Source organism: Mus musculus, chromosome 14, assembly GCF_000001635.26.
Source record: "Mus musculus strain C57BL/6J chromosome 14, GRCm38.p6 C57BL/6J".
Classification (NCBI taxonomy): Eukaryota; Metazoa; Chordata; class Mammalia; order Rodentia; family Muridae; genus Mus; species Mus musculus.
The window spans coordinates 6,318,866-6,341,599 of record NC_000080.6 but is presented as its reverse complement, the minus strand read 5'-3'; the positions used below and the strand labels follow the sequence as shown (position 1 = coordinate 6,341,599).

Sequence of the window (22,734 nt, the reverse complement as noted above, 5' to 3'; positions counted from 1 at the left end):
TCAGACAGGGAAGTCGAAGATTTTTCTAAAGGGTCAATGGACTTCTCTATTGCTGCTAGGTCTTCATTGACAGCATCCCTCAAAGACTGAATTCCTTGTCTTCCTTCTATCAAAGCTGACACTCCTGTCCCCACTCCTACTGCCATACCTATTCCCATGAATACAGCCAGGGTTAAAGTAATTGGTTCTTTTTGACCGCCGGGCAGCATAGCTTTCTTCTAAACTGGATGCAGGGTGATAATATACGCGGGGTAACAGCTGGATCATGACACAAAAATCATGAGATGAATTAAAAACCTTAGTTGATACACAGGGAGTAAGTCCTGTATTGCAAGTCCACCAGCCAACCAGGGAAGGTACAAGATAGTAATTAGCTTCTGTCCTGGACACTGATTGAATTTGTCCACATAGGTGTTTGTGGGTGGAAGGTGGGGTGCCTATACAGAGACCTGGACTCCTCCCGGATACTTCAGTCAGGGTCAGTTTTTGTCCTGTTCCCCAAGAGCAGGAAGTATGGCTATTGGTTCTGTTGAAATCTCCATTGAAGGCAATTCCTTCATAATAAGGAGGACCCGAGGACAGGCATAGCCAGCAGTCCTCAGTAGCGCTTGGTTCAGTTCTATTAAGGGCATAAAAGGCTCCTCTCACTAGGTTAAACATCCTCTGTCTTGTTGAAGGGATTGTGGAGGTAATAGTTAGAGGTACTTGAAGAGTGGGAGGTTGGGTGAGAGCGACCATATTAAGAGGGTCCGCAATCACCGGAGTAGGCTGAGTAATGGTATAGGTAAGGGGTGTGAACTTGGTTGGGGGGCCTAAAGGATTGTAGGGGGTCTCTATTTTAATCTGTTAGTGAACAATAATCCCTCATCATATCTTTCCTTGTAAATCCTAAGACCCCAGGTATACCCTTTTGTCCATCCCAGAGCTCTTTTCCCTGGTTCAGTGAAGGTGACACGGAGCAGATGGCACCAGTCAGTATACTCATCTAGGTGAAATCCTTCAGGTACGTAAGACACTAAGGAATAATTGGCTGTTACTCTAATATAGTCGCAGCTCGAGGAGGGCTTCCAGCGGGCTGTACCTGAAGTCTTGTAAACCCAGCTCTTGCAAAAGAAGTCAGTCTTACCTCAACATGTTGGATTGAGGGACTGACTTTGGTGGGGCCTTGGGCAGACATAGAAGGGATGGGTTTGAAGCATGCTTCTATTCCTTTGGTTAGAGCAACCACCCCATGGGTCTCTCGAATGTTTTTCTACGTACAGAGAGGGTTTAAAAGGTGCCCTCTTAATGTCAGAGTACCCCTAAAGGTCCCATCCAGGAGGGGCTCCTATAGCCAACTTATAGATGTCAGGGCAAAGATTAGGCCACCAAGTCCACAGGGGGTGTACCTCGGCGATTGTCCATACAGCCCTACCCCCCTTATTGAATACCTCCCACGTTTGTTGAACAGGACTGTAGGGGTTGAAGTCCTTTGGGATCGCTCCTGCGAAGCAGGCGCAACTTAAGAGGGTTAGTAGTCTTCTCCAAAGTCCACTCATCATGGCTGACTCCAGGGGGTGCTCTCTTGACATGGGACACGTGGATCCAAGTGGGGATTGCTTCCACTTTGACCGAGGTGGGCGTTGTCAGAAGGGGCCAAGAAGGGCCCCTTCCACCTCTGCTCTAGGTTCCCTGCTCGCTGTTTCCTCACCAGGACTGTGTCTCCTACTTCAAACTGGTGCGGCACCTGTGTCACCAGCAACATAGGTTTCTTTTAGCTGTTCCCAGACCTCTTTTCTTACTATTTCGAGAGCTTTTAATTGAGCCAAAAGAGTAGAAGAAGGAGAGAAAGACACATTCAGGTGATTCTTATCCCCTACGGTCATAAAAATGGGCGGGGGCGCGCCATACATTAATTCAAAAGGGGTTAAGTCAAGGGGTCCAGGGGTATTTCAAAACCTGAACAAGAAATAAGGGAGAACAGCTGTCCAATCACTTCTGCCGGTCTCCAAGGCTATTTTAGTTAGAGTCTCTTTTAGCGTCCTATTCATCCTTTCTACCTGTCCTGAACTCTGGGGTCTGTATGCACAATGTAATTTCCAATTAGTCCCCAGTTGTCTGGCCAATCCCTGACTTACCTGGGAGACAAAGGCAGGTCCGTTGTCTGTCCCCATTACCTTAGGTATCCCAAAGCGGAGAAGGATTTCTTCAAGTATCTTCTTGACCACTACAATAGCTCTTTCCTTCTTGGTGGGGAACCCCTTGACCCATCCTGAGAAGGTGTCTATGAAAACTAAGAGATATTTATTTCCATACTTAGCCGGTTTCACCTCAGTGAAGTCGGGTTTCCCAGTAGGCTCTAGGCCTGTCTCGTCACAGTCGTTTTCCTTCCTGGAGCCTGCTAGACCCGGCGTTGGTAAGTGCACAAGCATGGCAGTTTTTTACTATCTCTTCTACAATTCTTTTTAATCCAGGAATGTAATAGGGGGACTTACTAACCAATTTTATTAATTTTTTAGTTCCTAAATGAGTCAGATGGTGTATGTTATCTAAGTAATCTCGCCCCTCTTCATCTGTGAGGGTTCTTTTAGTTATTTCCTCGTTGGCGGGCTGTTGGGTTCTTGCCACCAGAGTCATTGGCCCTTGGGCTGCTTTTTTGGCTTCTTGGTCTGCCATTTGGTTTCCCTTTTCAGCGGGCCCCGTTCCCTTCTGGTGTCCTGGGCAATGGATAATTGCCTCTCTATGGAACAGATGGACAGCTTCTAATAAGCTGAGAATTTCTTCTTTATTTTTGATATCCTTGCCGGCAGACGTTAGCAGTCCATGGTGTTGGTATATTGCTTTGTGAACATGGGCCGTGGCAAAAGCATACCGGCTGACGGTATAGACATTAAGAGTCCTTCCTTCTGCCAGCCTTAAGGCTTGAATTAGTGAGATAAGTTCTGCTTTTTGAGCTGATGTACCCTCCGGCAGGCTGCTGGCCCATATGACAGACTTTCCACTAATCCACTAATGCTGCCCCAGCCCTCCGCTTACCTTCTACCATGAAGCTGCTTCCATCAGTGAACCAGGTCATCTCCCCTGGCCAATGTTGGTCTGTGAAGTCTGGCCAGATTCCAGTCTCTTCTGCCAGTATTTCCTCACACTTATGTGCAGGGGCCTCGTCAACCCCAGGTAGTAAAGTAGCAGGGTTGAGATTGGCTGGGGGTGCAAAACTTACTTGCTCTGTCAGCAATAGGCTCTGGTAGTGCGTCATTCTGGCGTTAGTCATCCAGCGGTCCAGTGGTTACCTGACAATGCTCTCAAGAGAGTGCGGGGCCATTATGGTAACATTCTGGCCCATAGTCAGTTTGTAAGCATCTCTTACTAGCACAGCCGTGGCTGCTATCACTTGCAGGCAGGAGGGCCATCCGCTGGCCACAGGGTCCAGCTTCTTTGATAAGTAGGCTACTGGGTGCTTCCATGGCCCCAAAACATGGGTAAGGACTCCCCTTGCCACCCCATTTCTTTCATCAATGTATACAGTAAAAGGCTTGCTCACATCTGGCAGGGCCAATGCTGGAGGCTGCAGTAGCGCCTTTTTGAGAGTTTGAAAGACTAGCTGATGTTCTCTGGTCCAGATGAACTCTCCTTTTTCTTTGGTTAATGGGTACAATGGGGCTGCCAGAGTGGCAAATTTGGGAATCCAGAGTCTATAAAACCTAGCAGTCCCCAGGAACTCTCTTACCTGGCTAGCAGTGGTTGGGGCCAGGATCTGCATAACGGCTTGTTTTCTGGCTTCTGTGAGCCACTGTTGTCCATCTCTCAGAACATATCCTAAGTAGGTCACTTCTGTCCGGCATAACTGAGCCTTTTTAGCAGAGACCCGATACCCCAGCTAACATAGCTCGACCAGGAGGTTTTGAGTCCCAGTTTCACAGTCCTCACATGTTTCTGCAGCTAGTAGGAGGTCATCTACATACTGCAGAAGAGTCACCTGTGGGTTACTGGCTCGGAAGGGGGCAAGGTCTCGGTGTAGGGCTTCATCAAACAAGGTGGGCGAGTTCTTGAATCCCTGAGGCAACCTCGTCCATGTGAGCTGTCCAGCTTGTCCACTCTCAGAATCTCGCCATTCAAAAGCGAACAAAGGCTGGCTGTTGGGATGTAACCTCAAACAGAAGAAAGCGTCTTTGAGATCTAGGACTGTGTACCACGTCCAACCAGGTGACAAGGTGCTGAGGAGGTTATAAGGATTTGGCACCATGGGGTGTATGTCTTGAACCCTCTTGTTGACTTCTCTAAGATCCTGAACTGGATCACAGGTCACAGGTCCCTAGTTTTTTTTTTTTTTACAGGAAGTAGAGGAGTGTTCCAAGGGGATTTGCATGGGACCAAAATCCCTTGTTGGAGCAGTTTGTTGATTTGGGGGCGTATACCCTCTTGAGCTTCTTTGCTCATGGGATATTGTCAGACCCCTATAGGGGTGGCCCCGGACTTAAGTTCAATCACCACAGGAGGAACCTGTTTTGCCATGCCCATTCCTCCTGTCTCTGCCCACACCTTAGGGTATCTATTCAACCAGTCCTTTAATCCCTCAGGGGGCTTCACTTTACTTTGGTAGAGTCGATATTCTTTTCCTAGTTGTAAAGTTAGCTCTAGAGTCTGGGGTGCTTTCATTCCCCAGGATACCTCTGGTCGATGAGAGGTAAAAGTTATTTGTGCTTTTAACTTGGTTAGTAAGTCTCTCCCCAATAAGGGCATAGGACACTTTGGAATGACTAGAAACGAATGAGTTACTTGTTTTTGCCCTATGTCTACTATTCAGGATGTGGTCCATGGATACGATTTTTGTCCCATGGTCCCGATCACCAAGGTTTTTTCGTTTTTCTTCACTTTTCCTAGTGGTGTCTTGAGTACTGAAAATTCTGCCCCAGTGTCGACTAGAAAGTCCACAGGGGTCCCCTCAACTTCTAAAGTTACCCTAGGCTTGGGGAGGGGGGCCGAGCCCTGTTTCTCCGAGTCTTCATCTTCTCCAAGAGAAAGCACCTTCACCTCTTGCTTCTTTTTCAGACAGTCACTCATCCAGTGGCCCATTTCCTTGCAATATGCGCATTGCTTCCTCTCCAGGTGCTGTCTGCCTTCTCTGGGTCTCCTTGGTCCCTGGTATCTTCTGTCTCCCAGGTTCCCTAACTGTCTACCTCTTCTCCCTTTATCTCTTTCTCTTACTGTGGCCAGTATCCTAGTCAAAACCTTTTCCTGTCTCCTGTCTCTCCTATCCTCATCCTCTTTTCTCTCTTTCTTTTCTCTCTCTAAGTTTTCATCTTCTGTTTCTCTCTTATGATACACTTTCTCTGCTGCTCTAACTACATCCCTTATGGTATAATCCTGCAAGCCCTCAATTCGCTGTAACTTCTTTCTAATGTGGGGAACCGACTGGCCAATGAAGGCCATAATCACAGGCCCTTTGACCCTCTGATGTGGGATCAAATAGGATATATCTTCTGTAAGCCTCCATGAGCCTTTCGAGGAAGACTGAGGGGTGCTCAGTTGCTCACTGCATAACCTCTCCTACCTTGGCCAGATTCATGGGCCGCCAAGTAGCACCTCTGATACCCACCTCTAGGGCCCGGTGATAATTGGACAGTCGTTCCCTACCTTGTGCTGTATTGTAATCCCATCGGGGTTGGGTTAGCGGGAATCCTTCAACTATCTTGGCTGGAGGTTGGACAGGCTGCCCAACCTCATCTCGGATGTTTTTCTGAGCCTCGAGGAAAATCCTTTCTCTCTCCTCTGTGGTGAATAAGGTCTACAGAAGCTGTTGGCAGTCATCCCAGGTCGGCTGGTGCAAATACATTAGTGATTCGACCAACCCTATGAGTCCTGCGGGGTTCTCTGAAAAAGGAGGGTGATTAGCTTTCCAATTATAGAGATCAGAAGAGGAAAAAGGCCAATACTGTAAGGGCTGCAGACTATCCGGATCAGCAGGGGGAGCCCCAATAGCCCTGAGTGGAAGTGCCACGGTTGAATCAGCAGGCCCCTCAGGGGTGACTCCTCGCCAGCTCCTTGTTCCTGTGGAGGGACCCTCTCCTCCTGCCCAGGCCTGAGGCAGAGGTCCCGAGGAAGCTGAAGGTTGGAGCTGGGGAGCATACGGTGGGGGTTAAGGGGTGTCGGGCCACTCAGGGGGTTCTTCAATCTCTGGATAGATCTTGAGGAGTTTCATCACTGGTGTGCTGTGTTCATCATCTCCCCCGAGCGGTGGTTTTGGTTTCTCTTTCTCAGCATTTTCTCAGATGGCTAGGATCTTGGTGCCAGGGCAGAGAGGTGGGAGGAATGGGTGAACCCACGGGGGTGGGTAGCATGCCAAGTCCTCCCATACTGTGATGTATGGGTGCTGTTCTGGATGCGACCCTGGCCCTTCCTGAAAAACAATGGCCTTCATAGCCCTTATGGTGGGTAAGTAAAATGTTCCGGTGGCCAACCTACTCCAAAAACAGGCCATTCCGAGGAGCAGAAAGTCATCCATGGCTTTTTCTTCACTATTACTGACAAATTTCGTCCTCTAGCCCTAACGTCCGTCCAATGGTCCTTATTCAAAGATAAAGGAGTAGACACGGTCTGTCCCATAGTGAAGAATAAGAATAAATACAACACAATGACAGAGACAGAACACACTAAGACATCTAAACAAACTTGTCCACATCTGGACTTATACAACAAGCCACACGCTACCTCTGACAGAGTGGGATTCCGCATCCACTCCTTCTCTGGCAGGAAGAACACTCTCTCTCCTTTACTCTGCCAGGCAACAGCCAGATCCTCCTGACTGTTCCTTACCCTGGGCACTCCCTTCAGGGTCTCCCTTGGAACGTCTTCCAGGGGTGCAGCCTACAGGCCTTAGGGCATTCCCCACCGCAGCCTGTGGGTCCTTACAGTCCTCAATGGCAGCTGCCAGAACACCAGACTCCGAAAAACAAGGCACAGACTCAGTGGCCGCACAAACATACCACACACATACAAAACGTAACTCCAAGTGGTGTTTCAAGTCCTTGGGGACCCCTCAAATCCCGGACGAGCCCGCAAATGTAAGATGCCCCCCCAAGAAGGAGCCCCCACTCAAGTCTCAGGATGCAGCGTCACCCAAAAAAACATGAGAGACCTTGTTGCAAAAGCATGAGGCAGCTTTGATGGTGGGGCTCCAGGTCAATACGTATCTCACTCAGGAGACAGAGGAATCGACCCTGAGACTCAAAAAGTCAGGGTTTTTATAGGGTAGGGGTTAGGGGCTAGGAAGAATTGGCGCGATTACACGTGATTGCCCCATTCAAACATCAACAACATGATTATGAGTCAGCAGAGTAGTACGTGCAGGCCAGGGCATATAAGAATTCTAAAGCCGGGGGCTTATCTGAGTCGTCAATGCATCTGGTTAATGTTTCAGCTTTTAACTATGCTGTCTATAGAAAGGGGGGCGATCAGGAGGCGCCGGGCTGCCAGAGGGTCAATGAGTCAGCCAAGATAGTCAGAACCAGTTCCTGCATTCCTTCCCTTATCTTTATGACCGGGTGACCTAGCTTCAAGATGGACTCGGGCATGCCCGGGCTTGTTTTCTTTGCAGTCTCAGTCCCAGGCCTTTTTAGTTTAAACCTTTTATTTTATTTAATCTCCTTTCATATACATGACGATAACTTCAGTTGCCAGAGTCAAAGGTTGCTTCAGCCTTGTTTACTCAGACATCTTGGAACTACTATTTAATGAAGACGGATTTGAATTTCATAGCATTTGTAATTTTTCTGAATTTAGATTTTTTTGAAAACTAAAGCTACCTATACTCTTAACTTATGAAAACTTATTCAAAACAAAACAAAACAAAACAAAACAAAACAAAACAAAACAAAAATAAAAAACCCAAAACCCTGGCCGGGCAGTGCTGGCACAGGCCTTTAATCCCAGCACTCGTGAGGCAGAGGCAGGCAGATTTCTGAGTTTGAGGCAGGACTGGTCTACAAAGTGAGTTCCAGGACAGCCAGGGCTATACAGAGAAACCCTGTCTCCAAAAAAACAACACAAACCAAACCAAACAAACAAACATACCTGAAAAAGTGAGTTAAAGAGAAAAATGTTAGGTTTGAAAATGGCACATCATATACTTATATGCAATGGTCAAAATTCCATGCCTATTAATATCAATATCGGCTAGTAAGATTTATGCCGTTTGAAAAAAATTAGGGATGTTTTAAATTGAACTGAGGAAGTAAGATTGAACAAAAAATTTGATAGAGGGCACTATTAAGTTGTGGGCTTAATGAACTTGAAAGATTGTATTGTTTAATTTTTGGATAAAGCATGTTTATGAAGGCTACAATAAATCTAAGAAAATGTTTTAGTTTGTTTGTTTTTGTTTATGTTTTGTTGTTGTTGTTGTTTTTCGAGACAGGGTTTCCCTGTATACCTGTGGCTGTCCTGGAACTCACTTTGTAGACCAGGCTGGCCTTGAACTCAGAAATCTGCCTGCCTCTGACTCCTTAGTGCTGGGATTAAAGGGTTTTTTTTTGGTTTGGTTTTTTTTTTTTTTTTTTTTTTTTTTTTTTTTTTTTTTTTTTTGGTTTTTTGTTTGACTTTCTGACAAACATTTGCCACAATTATGGCTAATTATCAAGCTTTCGAATACCGCTTCTGATATTCATATCAGTATATCAGGAAATCTGCATTTTATACTGGCTTATATGAAAACATTTTTGTGCACAAACATCTGATGTCAAAGTATTAAGTTGCTAAGACTCAGACTCATGGCCTACCTCCTGAAGTCCAGGCTGTAACTTGTGCGGTGGTGCCCATCTCTCACGGTGGCAGTCCAGGCTCTACCTCGTGCTGTGGTGCCCATCATGGTGGCACTTAGCTTACATACTGCTTCTTAGGGGAGAAGTTGAGATCTGTGGAGGAAGTAATTTAAGTAGAGCTACTAAAGTTAACAGTGGGTTCCTGGTCTTTGGGAATTATCCAGGTAAGAAGAGAAGCACCCTTAGAAAAATGAAGATATTTCCTCATCTTCTCCCTAGGAGTATAAGGTGAGAGAGGCTTGAATAGAGGCGCAGGCTCCAGATTTGGCTAAGGCTTAGTTGGTTTTGAGGCCACACTAACAGTGTTTTCTCAGTCATCCTGAAGATACATCAAGACACTCTAAGTATGATGGGTTAGGATTACTATTAGTGCATTTAGTTCTGCATTCACACACTTATACATACTACATGCTTACATATAGATGTGTAAATGTGCTCCTGATCGAGTAGTGTGAGTAGGTGTATGGCTCACAGGTGAGTGTGTTGTTCATAGAACTTGAAAATATTTGAGGGCAGGAGCAAGGACTCAGTCTGTAAGGTGCTTGCTGTGCAAGTGGAGGAACTGAATCACATCCCCAGTACTCATGTGTCTTTGTTGCCTTTATGTTGCTGTGATAAAAATACCTTGACCAGCAGAGCTTATAGAAGATTGTTTTGGAGCTTTTACTTCCAGAAGCATAAGAGGTCTTCCTGGGAGGGAGGCATGGCTGCATGAGGCAGGCATAGCAGTAGAAGCAGGAAGCTGTAGCATGATGCACTGAAGTCCTGGAACAGAGAGAGCCAACTGAGAGCAGTGTGAAGCTTTAAACTCCGAGACCCTGTCCCCACAGTGAGGTACTTCCTTCAAAGAGGAACTCCTAATCCTTCCCAAACAATGTCACTGACTGAGGGCCAAGTGTTTACATTCCATAGACTGGGGGCATGCTTGTGTGGAGTGGGGGTAGGGAGGGGCCAGGGGTGGGGGCAGTCATTCTTATTCAGACCCCTCTACCACATTTGATAAAAGACAGGTGCTGGGGAGGCAGACACAGGAGGATCCCCTTGAGCTATTGGCCAAGCCAATCAAAGATTCAGGTTTAAGGATCAACCTTGTCCAAAACTTAAAGAGCAAAGTGACTAAAGAAGTCGGCTGCAGGTCATGGTGGTGCATGCCTTTAATCCCAGCACTTGGGAGGCAGAGGCAGGTGGATTTCTGAATTTGAGGCTACCTGGTCTACAGAGTGAGCTCCAGGAAAGCCAGGGCTACACAGAGAAACCGTCTCAAAAAAAAAAAAAAAAAGAATAATAAGAAGACAGCTGATCTTGACCTCATCAATAGTTGCCACTCCCTGAGCCAAGCATATTCAAACCCACATATACTAACAATACAAGAGACTACAGGGAAAGGATTCTAGCCATGAGACAAATCCTGTCTTCCAGTGATCTCTGGTTTCCTCTCAAAGGCAGTCATAAGTGATGTTTTCTGGGGTGCTTCCAGAAAATCTCTATGTTATATAATTTTTATGTACAACATACATGTAAGAATATATATATATATATATATATATATATATATATATATATATATATATATATATAAACAAATACATATATAAACACATACATATATAAACACACACACATATATGTATATATATATATATATGCATTTATACATTTTTTAAGATAACCAAATATCATGGTATATACCTGTAGCTCCAGCCCCAGGGAAACTGATGCAGGAGCATTGCCTAAAGATCAAGTCTAACCTGGGTGACATAGTGAGACCCTCTCTCAAAAAATAGACATTTAGAAAATATCACTGTCTATTTTTATATTTGTAGATATTTATACACACACACACAATGTTTATATATTCTGTTTAAAAACGGCTACTAGGACTGTTCCCAAATGGCCTTCTGTATATTTACTTCCTTCTTTTTAGTGACAGTAGGCCATTCAGATGAGCTGTGCCAAATTGCTTTCAGCAGTTCAAAGTTGGCAAAGTGTAGACAGTTTCATTTGGTTGAAATAACACGGTACGTGATCATTTAATTAATCAATTTAGTGGAAGGAAATTGGTGGTTTTAGGACAGTACACTAATCTCAGCATTTTTGGGGGCGGGGTAGTGGATATGACAACTTTAAATGTAAAGAATAGGAGGTGTGTGTGAGAGTCCCACTTCTTGGCCCTGGCGTTCCCCTGTACTGAGGCATAGAAAGTTTGCAAGACCAATGGGCCTCAATTTCCAGTGATGGCCAACTAGGCTATCTTCTGATACATATGCAGCTAGAGACATGAGCTCTGGGAGGTACTGGTTAGTTCATATTGTTGTTCCACCTATAGGGTTGCAGATCCCTTTAGCTCCTTGGGTACTTTCTCTAGCTCCTCCATTGGGGGCCCTGTGATCCATCCAATAGCTGACTGTGAGCATCCACTTCTGTGTTTGTTAGGCCCGGCATAGTCTCACAAGAGACAGCTATATCAGGGTCCTTTCAGCAAAATCTTGCTAGTATATGCAATGGTGTCAGCGTTTGGGGGCTGATTATGGGATGGATCCCCAGATATGGCAGTGTCTAGATGGTCCGTCCTGTCATCTCAGCTCCAAACTTTGTCTCTGTAACTCCTTCCATGGGTGTTTGTTCCCAATTATAAGAAGGGGCAAAGTGTCCACACTTTGGTCTTCATTCTTCTTCAGTTTCATGAGTTTCACAAATTGTTTTCTTGTATCTTGTGTATTCTATGTATCTGGGCTAATATCCACTTATCAGTGAGTACATATTGTGTGAATTCTTTTTTTTCCATTTTTTATTAGGTATTTAGCTCATTTACATTTCCAATGCTATACCAAAAGTCCCCCATAGCCACCCACCCCCACTCCCCTACCCACCCACTCCCCTTTTTTGGCCCTGGCGTTCCCCTGTACTGGGGCATATAAAGTTTGCGTGTCCAATGGGCCTCTCTTTCCAGTGATGGCTGCCTAGGCCATCTTTTGATAAATATGCAGCTAGAGTCAAGAGCTCCGGGGTACTGGTTAGTTCATAATGTTGTTCCACCTATAGGGTTGCAGATCCCTTTAGCTTCTTGGGTACTTTCTCTAGCTCCTTCATTGGGGGCCATGTGATCCATCCAATAGCCGACTGTGAGCATCCACTTCTATGTTTGCTACGCCCAGGCATACTCTGATAAGAGACAGCTATATCAGGGTCCTTTCAGCATAATCTTGCTAGTGTATGCAATGGTGTCAGCATTTGGAACCTGATTATGAGATGGATCCCCGGATATAGCAGTCTCTACATGGTCCATCTTTTTATCTCAGCTCCAAACTTTGTCTCTGTACCTCCTTCCAAGGGTGTTTTGTTCCCACTTATAAGGATGGTCATAGTGTCCACATTTCAGTCTTCATTTTTCTTGAGTTTCATGTGTTTAGGAAATTGTATCTTATATCTTGGATATCCTAGGTTTTGGGCTAATATCCACTTATCAGTGAGTACATATTGTGTGAGTTCCTTTGTGAATGTGTTACCTCACTCAGGATGATGCCCTCCAGGTCCATCCATTTGGCTAGGAATTTCATAAATTCATTCTTTTTAATAGCTGAGTAGTACTCCATTGTGTAGATGTACCACATTTTCTGTATCCATTCCTCTGTTGAGGGGCATCTGGGTTCCTTCCAGCTTCTGGTTATTATAAATAAGGCTGCTATGAACAGAGTGGAGCATGTGTCCTTCTTACCAGTTGGGGCATCTTCTTGATATATGCCCAGGAGAGGTATTGCTGGATCCTCCGGTAGTACTATATCCAGTTTTCTGAGGAACCGCCAGACTGATTTCCAGAGTGGTTGTACAAGCCTGCAATCCCACCAACAATGGAGGAGTGTCCCTCTTTCTCTACATCCACGCCAGCATCTGCTGTCACCTGAATTTTTGATCTTAGCCATTCTGACTGGTGTGAGGTGGAATCTCAGGGTTGTTTTGATTTGCATTTCCCTGATGATTAAGGATGTTGAACATTTTTTCAGGTGCTTCTCTGCCATTCGGTATTCCTCAGGTGAGAATTCTTTGTTCAGTTCTGAGCCCCATTTTTTAATGGGGTTTTTTGATTTTCTGAAGTCCACCTTCTTGAGTTCTTTATATATGTTGGATATTAGTCCCCTATCTGATTTAGGATAGGTAAAGATCCTTTCCCAATCTGTTGGTGGTCTTTTTGTCTTATTGACGGTGTCTTTTGCCTTGAAGAAACTTTGGAGTTTCATTAGGTCCCATTTGTCAATTCTTGATCTTACAGCACAAGCCATTGCTGTTCTGATCAGGAATTTTTCCCCTGTGCCCATATCTTCAAGGCTTTTCCCCACTTTCTCCTCTATAAGTTTCAGTGTCTCTGGTTTTATGTGAAGTTCCTTGATCCACTTAGATTTGACCTCAGTACAAGGAGATAGGTATGGATCAATTCGCATTCTTCTACACGATAACAACCAGTTGTGCCAGCACCAATTGTTGAAAATGCTGTCTTTCTTCCACTGGATGGTTTTAGCTCCCTTGTCGAAGATCAAGTGACCATAGGTGTGTGGGTTCATTTCTGGGTCTTCAATTCTATTCCATTTGTCTACTTGTCTGTCTCTATACCAGTACCATGCAGTTTTTATCACAATTGCTCAGTAGTAAAGCTTTAGGTCAGGCATGGTGATTCCACCAGAGGTTCTTTTATCCTTGAGAAGAGTTTTTGCTATCCTAGGTTTTTTGTTATTCCAGACGAATTTGCAAATTGCTCCTTCTAATTCGTTTAAGAATTGTGTTGGAATTTTGATGGGGATTGCTTTGAATCTGTAGATTGCTTTTGGCAAGATAGCCATTTTTACAATGTTGATCCTGCCAATCCATGAGCATGGGAGATCTTTCCATCTTCTGAGATCTTTAATTTCTTTCTTCAGAGACTTGAAATTTTTATCATACAGATCTTTCACTTTCTTAGTTAGAGTCACGCCAAGATATTTTATATTATTTGTGACTATTGAAAAGGGTGTTGTTTCCCTAATTTCTTTCTCAGCCTGTTTATTCTTTGTGTAGAGAAAGGCCATTGACTTGTTTGAGTTAATTTTATATCCAGCTACTTCACCGAAGCTGTTTATCAGGTTTAGGAGTTCTCTGGTGGAATTTTTAGGGTCACTTATATATACTATCATATCATCTGCAAAAAGTGATATTTTGAGTTCATCTTTTCCAATTTGTATCCCCTTGATGTCATTTTGTTGTCGAATTGCTCTGGCTAATACTTCAAGTACTATGTTGAAAAGGTAGGGAGAAAGTGGGCAGCCTTGTCTAGTCCCTGATTTTAGTGGGATTGCTTCCAGCTTCTCTCCATTTACTTTGATGTTGGCTACTGGTTTGCTGTAGATTGCTTTTATTATGTTTAGGTATGGGCCTTGAATTCCTGATCTTTCCAAAACTTTTATCACGAATGTGTGTTGGATCTTGTCAAATGCTTTTTCTGCATCTAACGAGATGATCATGTGGTTTTTGTCTTTGAGTTTGTTTATATAATGGATTACATTGATGGATTTTCATATATTAAACCATCCCCGCATCCCTGGAATAAAACCTACTTGGTCAGGATGGATGATTGCTTTAATGTGTTCTTGGATTCGGTTAGCAAGAATTTTATTAAGGATTTTTGCATCGATATTCATAAGAGAAATTGGACTGAAGTTCTCTATCTTTGTTGGATCTTTCTGTGGTTTAGGTATCAGAGTAATAGTGGCTTCATAAAATGAGTTGGGTAGAGTACCTTATACTTCTATCTTGTGAAATAGTTTGTGCAGAACTGGAATTAGATCTTCTTTGAAGGTCTGATAGAACTCTGCACTAAACCCGTCTGGTCCTGTGCTTTTTTTGGCTGGGAGACTATTAATAACTGCTTCTATTTCTTTACGGGATATGGGACTGTTTAGAAGGTCAACTTGATCCTGATTCAACTTTGGTACCAGGTATCTGTCCAGAAATTTGTCCATTTCGTCCAGGTTTTCCAGTTTTGTTGAGTATAGCCTTTTGTAGAAGGATCTGATGGTGTTTTGGATTTCTTCAGGATCTGTTGTTATGTCTCCCTTTTCATTTCTGATTTTGTTGATTAGGATTTTGTCCCTGTGCCCTTTAGTGAGTCTAGCTAAGGGTTTATCTATCTTGTTGATTTTCTCAAAGAACCAACTCCTCGTTTGGTTCATTCTTTGAATAGTTCTTCTTGTTTCCACTTGGTTAATTTCACCCCTGAGTTTGATTATTTCCTGCCGTCTACTCCTCTTGGGTGAATTTGCTTCCTTTTTTTCTAGAGCTTTTAGATGTGTTGTCAAGCTGCTAGTATGTGCTCTCTCCCGTTTCATCTTGGAGGCACTCAGAGCTATGAGTTTCCCTCTTAGAAATGCTTTCATTGTGTCCCAAAGGTTTGGGTACGTTGTGGCTTCATTTTCATTAAACTCTAAAAAGTCTTTAATTTCTTTCTTTATTCCTTCCTTGACCAAGGTATCATTGAGAAGAGTCTTGTTCAGTTTACATGTGAATGTTGGCTTTCCATTATTTATGTTGTTATTGAAGATCAGTCTTAGGCCATGGTGGTCTGATAGGATACATGGGACAATTTCAATATTTTTGTATCTGTTGAGGCCTATTTTGTGACCAATTATATGGTCAATTTTGGAGAAGGTCCCGAGAGGTGCTGAGAAAAAGGTATATCCTTTTGTTTTAGGATAAAATATTCTGTAGATATCTGTCAGGTCCATTTGTTTCATAACTTCTGTTAGTTTCACTGTGTCCCTGTTTAGTTTCTGTTTCCATGATCTCTCCATTGATGAAAGTGGTGTGTTGAAGTCTCCCACTATTATTGTGTTAGGTGCAATGTGTGCTTTGAGCTTTACTAAAGTGTCTTTAATGAATGTGGCTGCCCTTGCATTTGGAGCGTAGATATTCAGAATTGAGAGTTCCTCTTGGAGGATTTTACCTTTGATGAGTATGAAGTGTCCTTCCTTGTCTTTTTTGATAACTTTGGCTTGGAATTCGATTTTATCCGATATTAGAATGGCTACTCCAGCCTGTTTCTTCAGACCATTTGCTTGGAAAATTGTTTTCCAGCCTTTCACTCTGAGGTAGTGTCTGTCTTTTTCCCTGAGATGGGTTTCCTGTAAGCAGCAGAATGTTGGGTCCTGTTTGTGTAGCCAGTCTATTAGTCTATGTCTTTTTATTGGGGAATTGAGACCATTGATATTAAGAGATATTAAGGAAAGGTAATTGTTGCTTCCTGTTATTTTTGTTGTTAAAGTTGGCATTCTGTTCTTGTGGCTGTCTTCTTTTAGTTTTGTTGAGGGATTATCTTCTTGTTTTTTCTAGGGCGTGGTTCCCGTCCTTGTATTGGTTTTTTTCTGTTACTATCCTTTGAAGGGCTGGATTCATGGAGAGATAATGGGTGAATTTAGTTTTGTCGTGGAATACTTTGGTTTCTCCATCTATGGTAATTGAGAGTTTGGCTGGGTATAGTAGCCTGGGCTGACATTTGTGTTCTCTTAGTGTCTGTATAACATCTGTCCAGGCTCTTCTGGCTTTCATAGTCTCTGGTGAAAAATCTGGTGTAATTCTGATAGGCTTGCCTTTATATGTTACTTGACCTTTTTCCCTTACTGCTTTTAGTATTCTATCTTTATTTAGTGCATTTGATGTTCTGATTATTATGTGTCGGGAGGAATTTCTTTTCTGGTCCAGTCTATTTGGAGTTCTGTAGGCTTCTTGTATGTTCATGGGCATCTCTTTCTTTAGATTTGGGAAGTTTTCTTCAATAATTTTGTTGAAGATGTTTGCTGGTCCTTTGAGTTGAAAATCTTCATTCTCATCCACTCCTATTATCCGTAGGTTTGGTCTTCTCATTGTGTCCTGGATTTCCTGGATGTTTTTAGTTAGGATCTTTTTGCATTTTCCATTTTCTTTAATTGTTGTGCCGATGTTCTCTATGGAGTCTTCTGCACCTGAGATTCTCTCTTCCATCTCTTGTATTCTGTTGCTGATGCTGGCATCTATGGTTCCAGATTTCTTTCCTAGGGTTTCTATCTCCAGCATTGCCTCACTTTGGGTTTTCTTTATTGTGTCTACTTCCCTTTTTAGGTCTAGTATGGTTTTGTTCATTTCCATCACCTGTTTGTATGTGTTTTCCTGTTTTTCTATAAGGACTTCTACCTGTTTGGTTGTGTTTTCCTGTTTTTCTTTAAGGACTTGTAACTCTTTAGCAGTGTTTTCCTGTTTTTCTTTAAGGACTTGTAACTCTTTAGCAGTGTTTCCCTGTATCTCTTTAAGTGAGTTATTGAATTCCTTCTTTATGTCCTCTACCATCATCATGAGATATGCTTTTAAATCCAGGTCTACCTTTTCAGGTGTGTTAGGGTGTCCTGGACTGGGCAAAGTGGGCGTTCTGGGTTCTGATGATGGTGAGTGGTCCTGGTTTCTGTTAGTAGGATTCTTACGTTTACCTTTCGCCATCTGGCAATCTCTGGAGTTAGTTGTTATAGTTGTCTTTGTTAAGAGATTGTTCCTCTGCTGATTTTGTTACCCTCAATCAGCAGGCGGGGGAGACAAGCTCTCTCCTCTGAGTTTCAGTGGTCAGAGCAGTCTCTGCAGGCAAGCTCTCCTCTTTAGGGGAAGGTGTACAGTTATCTGGTGTTTGGACCTCCTCCTGGCTGAGGGTGAAGGCCCAAAACAGGATCTTTCCCAGAAGCTGTGCTGCTTTGGCCAGGAAGGTGGCCAGTTGTCTGGAGTCGAAGATGTCACCACCTCAGAAGCTCTGTGGCTCTCGCCAGGAAGGTGGCCGGTTGTCTGGATACGAAGATGGCACCGCCCCAGAAGCTCTGCGACTCTCGCCCGTCCCAGAAACGGCTGGCCTCTGTATTCCACACGGTCTCCCGTGCAGCCTGCCCTCCACGGAGTCCTGGAGCCAAGAAGGCTCCCACCGGCGCCTGTGACACAAACCTCTCAGGCCGGGCAGACCCCCGTGCTCTCACCAGGAAGGTGGTCGGCTGTCTGGAGCTGAAGATGGCGCCGCCTCAGAAGCTCTGTGCATCTCGCCAGGAAGGTGGCCGGTTGTCTGGAGACGAAGATGGCGCCGTCCCAGAAGCTCTGCGACTCTCACCCGTCCCAGAAACGGCTGGCCTCTGTATTCCACACGGTCTCCCGTGCAGCCTGCCCTCCACGGAGTCCCGGAGCCAAGAAGGGTCCCGCCGGCGCCTGTGACACAAACCTCTCCTTGTGTGAATTCTTTTGTGATTGGGTTACCTCACTCAGTATGATGTCCTCCAGGTCCATCCGTTTGGCTAGGAATTTCATAAATTCATTCTTTTTAATAGCTGTGTAGTACTCCATTGTGTAAATGTACCACATTTTCTGTATCCATTCCTCTGTTGAGGGGCATCTGGGTTCTTTCCAGCTTCTGGCTATTATAAATAAGGCTGCTATGAACAGAGTGGAGCATGTGTCCTTCTTACCAGTTCGACCATCTTCTGGATATATGCCCAGGAGAGGTATTGCGGGATCCTCCAGTAGTAGTATGTACAATTTTCTAAGGAACCGCCAGACTGATTTCCAGAGTGGTTGTACAAGCTTGCAATCCCACCAACAATGGAGGAGTGTTCCTCTTTCTCCACATTCCAGCCAGCATCTGCTGTCACCTGAATTTTTGATGTTAGCCATTCTGACTGGTGTGAGGTGGAATCTCAGGGTTGTTTGATTTGCATTTTCCTGATGATTAAGGATGCTGAACATTTTTTTCAGGTGCGTCTCTGCCATTTGGTATTTGTCAGGTGAGAATTCTTTATTTAGCTCTGAGCCCCACTTTTTTTTTAAAATTTATTTATTACGTATTTTCCTCAATGACATTTCCAATGCTATTCCAAAAGTCCCCCATACCCTCCCCCCACTTCCCTACCCACCCATTCTCATTTTTTTGGCCTTGGCGTTCCCATGTACTGGGGCATATAAAGTTTGTGTGTCCGATGGGCCTCTCTTTCCAGTGATGGCCGACTAGGCCATCTTTTGATACATATGTAGCTAGAGTCAAGAACTCCGGGGTACTGGTAAGTTCATAATGTTGTTGCAACTACAGGGTTGCAGATCTCTTTAGCTCCTTGGATACTTTCTCTAGCTCCTCCATTGATTTTCTGGAGTCCACCTTCTTGTGTTCTTTATATATATTGGTTATTAGTTCCCTATCTGATATAGGATAGGTAAAGATCCTTTCCCAATCTGTTGGTAGCCTTTTTGTCTTCTTGACGGCATCTTTTGCCTTACAGAAGCTTTGCAATTTTATGAGTTCCCATTTGTTGATTCTCAATCTTACAGCACAAGCAATTGCTGTTCTATTCAGGAATTTTCCCCCTGTGCCCATATCTTCAAGGCTTTTCCCCACTTTCTCCTCTATAAGTTTCACTGTCTCTGGTTTTATGTGGAGTTCCTTGATCCACTTAGATTTGACCTTAGTAAAAGGAGTTAGGAATGGATCAATTTGCATTCTTCTACATGTTAACCGCCAGTTGTGCCAGCACCAATTGTTGAAAATGCTGTCTTTTTTCCACTGGGTGGTTTTAGCTCCCTTGTCAAAGATCAAGTGACCATAGGTGTGTGGGTTCAGTTCTGGGTCTTCAATTCTATTCCATTGGTCTACGTGTCTGTTGCTATACCAGTAACATGCAGTTTTTATTACAATTACTCTGTAGTACAGCTTTAGGTCAGGCATGGTGATTCCACCAGAGGTTCTTTTATCCTTGAGAAGAGTTTTTGCTATCCTAGTTTTTTTGTTATTCCAGATGAATTTGCAGATTGCCCTTTCTAATTCATTGAAGAATTGAGTTGGAATTTTGATGGGGATTGCATGGAATCTGTAGATTGCTTTTGGCAAGATAGCCATTTTTACTATATTGATCCTGCCAACCCATGAGCATGGGAGATCTTTCCAACTTCTGAGATCTTCTTTAATTTCTTTCTTCTGAGACTTGAAGTTCTTATCATACAGATCTTTTACTTCCTTAGTTAGAGTCACACAAAGGTATTTTATATTATTTGTGACTATTGAGAAGGGTGTTGTTTCCCTATTTTCTTTCTCAGCCTGTTTATCCTTTGTGTAGAGAAAGGCAATTGACTTGCTTGAGTTAATTTTATATCCAGCTACTTCAATGAAGCTGGTTATCAGGTTTAGGAGTTCTCTGGTGGAATTCTGATAGGCCTGCCTTTATATGTTACTTGACCTTTTTCCCTTACTGCTTTTAATATTTTATATTTAGTGCATTTTCTGTTCTGATTATTATGTGTCGGGAGGAATTTCTTTTCTGGTCCAGTCTATTTGGGCATCTCTTTCTTTAGGTTTGGGAAGTTTTCTTCTATAATTTTGTTGAAGATGTTTGCTGGTCCTTTAAGTTGAAAACCTTCATTCTCATCTACTCCTATTATCTGTAGGTTTGGTCTTCTCATTGTGTCCTGAATTTCCTGGATGTTTTAAGTTAGTATCTTTTTGCATTTTGCATTGTCTTTGTTGTGCTGATGTTCTCTATAGAATCTTCTGCACCTGAGATTCTCTCTTCCATCTCTTGTATTCCGTTGCTGATGCTCGCATCTATGGTTCCAGATTTCTTTCCTAGGGTTTCTATCTCCAGCTTTGCCTCTCCTTGGGTTTTCTTTATTGTGTTCACTTCCCTTTTTTGGTCTAGTATGGTTTTGTTCATTTCCATCACCTGTTTGGATGTGTTTTCCTCTTTTTCTTTCAGGACTTGTAACTCTTTAGCAGTGTTCTCCTGTATTTCTTTAAATGAGTTATTAAAGTCCTTCTTGATGTCCTCTACCATCATCATGAGATATGCTTTTAAATCTGGGTCTAGCTTTTCGGGTGTGTTGTGGTGCCCAGGACTGGGCGAGGTTAGAGTGCTGGGTTCTGAAGATGGTGAGTGGTCTTGGTTTCTGTTAGTAAGATTCTTACGTTTGCCTTTCGCCATCTGGTAGTCTCTGGAGTTAGTTGTTATAGCTGTCTCTGGTTGGAGATTGTTCCTCTCGAGATTCTTTTATCCTCTATCAGCACACCTGGGAGACTAATTCTCTCCTCTGAGTTTCAGTAATCATAGCGCTCTCTGCAGGCAAGCTCTCCTCTTACAGGGAAGGTGCACAGATATCTGGCATTCAGACCTCCCTCTTGGCAGAAGATGAAGGCCGGAAACAGGACTTGTTCCAGAAGCTGTGTTGCTTCTGTAGTTCACACTCTCATCTGCACAGACTAGTCTCAGAGGGATCCGGGAACCAAGATGGCTCCCCCAGGTGCTCCAGCAAAGCCCTCCAGGGCAGGGCGGACACCTCTCCTCTGTCAGGGAAGGTGTCCAGATGTCTGGAGCCCAAAACGGGGTCCTTTCTCAGAGTCTGTCTTCTAGGGACCTTGGGGGTGTCTGCCAACTCTGCGCCCAGGTGACCAAGTCCTGGCACCTACTGGAAGGGACTTGTGACCCTGGTCAGGCCGGGTTTCCTGCTTCTCTAATGCTTTCTCAGGTCCCAGGCGATTGGATCGGAACAGAAATTGTGTTCCACTCACCAGTGGTCCTAAGATCGTGTGGAGAGTCCTCTAGGGGATCTTGGGGGTGTTAACCGACTCCGTGCCCAAGGTGACCTGGACTATCCTTCAGCTTCTTGCAAGAGGCTAACACCACAGAAAGTCTTGTAAATGATCACAGAAATGAACTACTGGGTGAGCCATAGGAGAGATCTTGGATAAGGTGCAGGATGGTGGCCTAGGCTTGACTGTGTTTATGCTTGGATATGACTGCAACCTGCCCCTGATGCTTCATTCATCCTACCTGCTGCTGCTTGGTACATAGGTCATAGATATTCAGGCTGCCTTCTTTACACAGCCTCTTTGTTTCTTTGGAGCATTTTTCCAATGCAATCTGCTCCCCTAGCAGCTGCCTGTTCTCCTGACTTTGTGCTGAAGGTGGTTAGATTCACTCAGGAGGTGGCAGTGCCTGATGCTGAGCCACAAACAAAAAATTGTGACTCCCAGGCAGCACCTTCCTCCCACTCCTCCCAAGGACCATCCTCCCATCATGAGCCCTGACCCCCAGACAGCCTCAGACAACAATTCATATTGGCCATGGAGCATCACATAGAAGCCTCACTGATGTCCTGGGATATTTTCTGCAGGTTGGCTATCACCTGTTGGTGTTGCATCTCGAGCATGAAGGCCTCAAAGTTGATCCTGTGGGATGGCATGGCCCAAGGAGCAAATACTCCCTTGAACTGAGGCTACAAGGATCATGTCAGTTCAAGCTGAATCGTGGACTACCTCAGCCCACATATGCCACATCCTGCTCCTTGGTACTGGTTCCTCTTGGTGATTATTAAAATTATTACTCTTGGCCTGGGGCCAGTAGAGTTAGGGAAGTAAAAGAAGAGAGCTGACCTGCTTTAGCTCCCTGAGGGGACTTGAAGGAATAGATGAGCTCTCCAAGAACTTTCCAGGAGCCTGTGCCACAGGCCTGGGTCCACCTTAAACCTGTGATGACCCTTCTCCTGTTTTTAGACAAGGAATTGTCAATCCTTGGTTCTATTGCTACATAAATCCCCAAAGGACATAATATCTACAGTGAAAGGCTTTATAAAAACACATACTAGGAGTTTCCAACGTGCACCCAAGGTGAGCACAGAGGTCATGTGCTGTGCTGCTAAAATGGAAGGCTCCTTGTCCTCATCACTATCATGACCTGAAAATTGATTCAGGCCAATCCTCAGGCCAAATCAAGGCCAGAGACTCCATGGATTGTAAGGTAAACACACACACACACACACACACACACACACACACACACACACACACTTAGAATGCCAAATAAATACAATTCAGAGTACAATGAGCAAAATCAGAGAAAAGCAGTGACCTGCAGAAATCCTGTCACACTGAGAGGCAGCA

At 44.1% G+C, this 22,734-nt stretch overlaps 1 protein-coding gene and 1 long non-coding RNA gene across 8 annotated transcripts in view; one reads left to right on the top strand and one right to left on the bottom strand.

Annotated features, from left to right (window-relative positions):
• Gm21103 (predicted gene, 21103) overlaps positions 1-22,734 on the top strand; it is a 55,575-nt gene that overhangs the window by 10,356 nt on the left and 22,485 nt on the right. The window contains exon 2 of one of the 6 annotated variants that reach the window (XM_030248183.1): positions 21,969-22,142. The exons of 4 other annotated variants lie outside the window; for them this stretch is intronic. In XM_030248183.1, the coding sequence (XP_030104043.1) occupies positions 22,082-22,142 (61 nt within the window). In that variant the 5' untranslated portion in view covers positions 21,969-22,081. Of the gene's footprint in view, positions 1-893; positions 1,160-21,968; positions 22,143-22,734 lie in introns of those variants that run through there. One more of the 6 variants, XM_030248185.1, reaches the window with a different exon arrangement.
• The window catches only part of Gm52090, a 30,912-nt gene that overhangs the window by 6,635 nt on the left and 1,543 nt on the right, over positions 1-22,734 (bottom strand). Inside the window, exons 3-5 of one of the 2 annotated variants that reach the window (XR_003950982.1) lie at positions 9,420-9,560; positions 8,754-8,888; positions 2,442-5,850 (exon numbers count right to left, since the gene is read on the bottom strand). This is a non-coding gene — a long non-coding RNA (predicted gene, 52090). Of the gene's footprint in view, positions 1-2,441; positions 5,851-8,753; positions 8,889-9,419; positions 9,561-22,734 lie in introns of those variants that run through there. The other variant, XR_003950983.1, reaches the window with a different exon arrangement.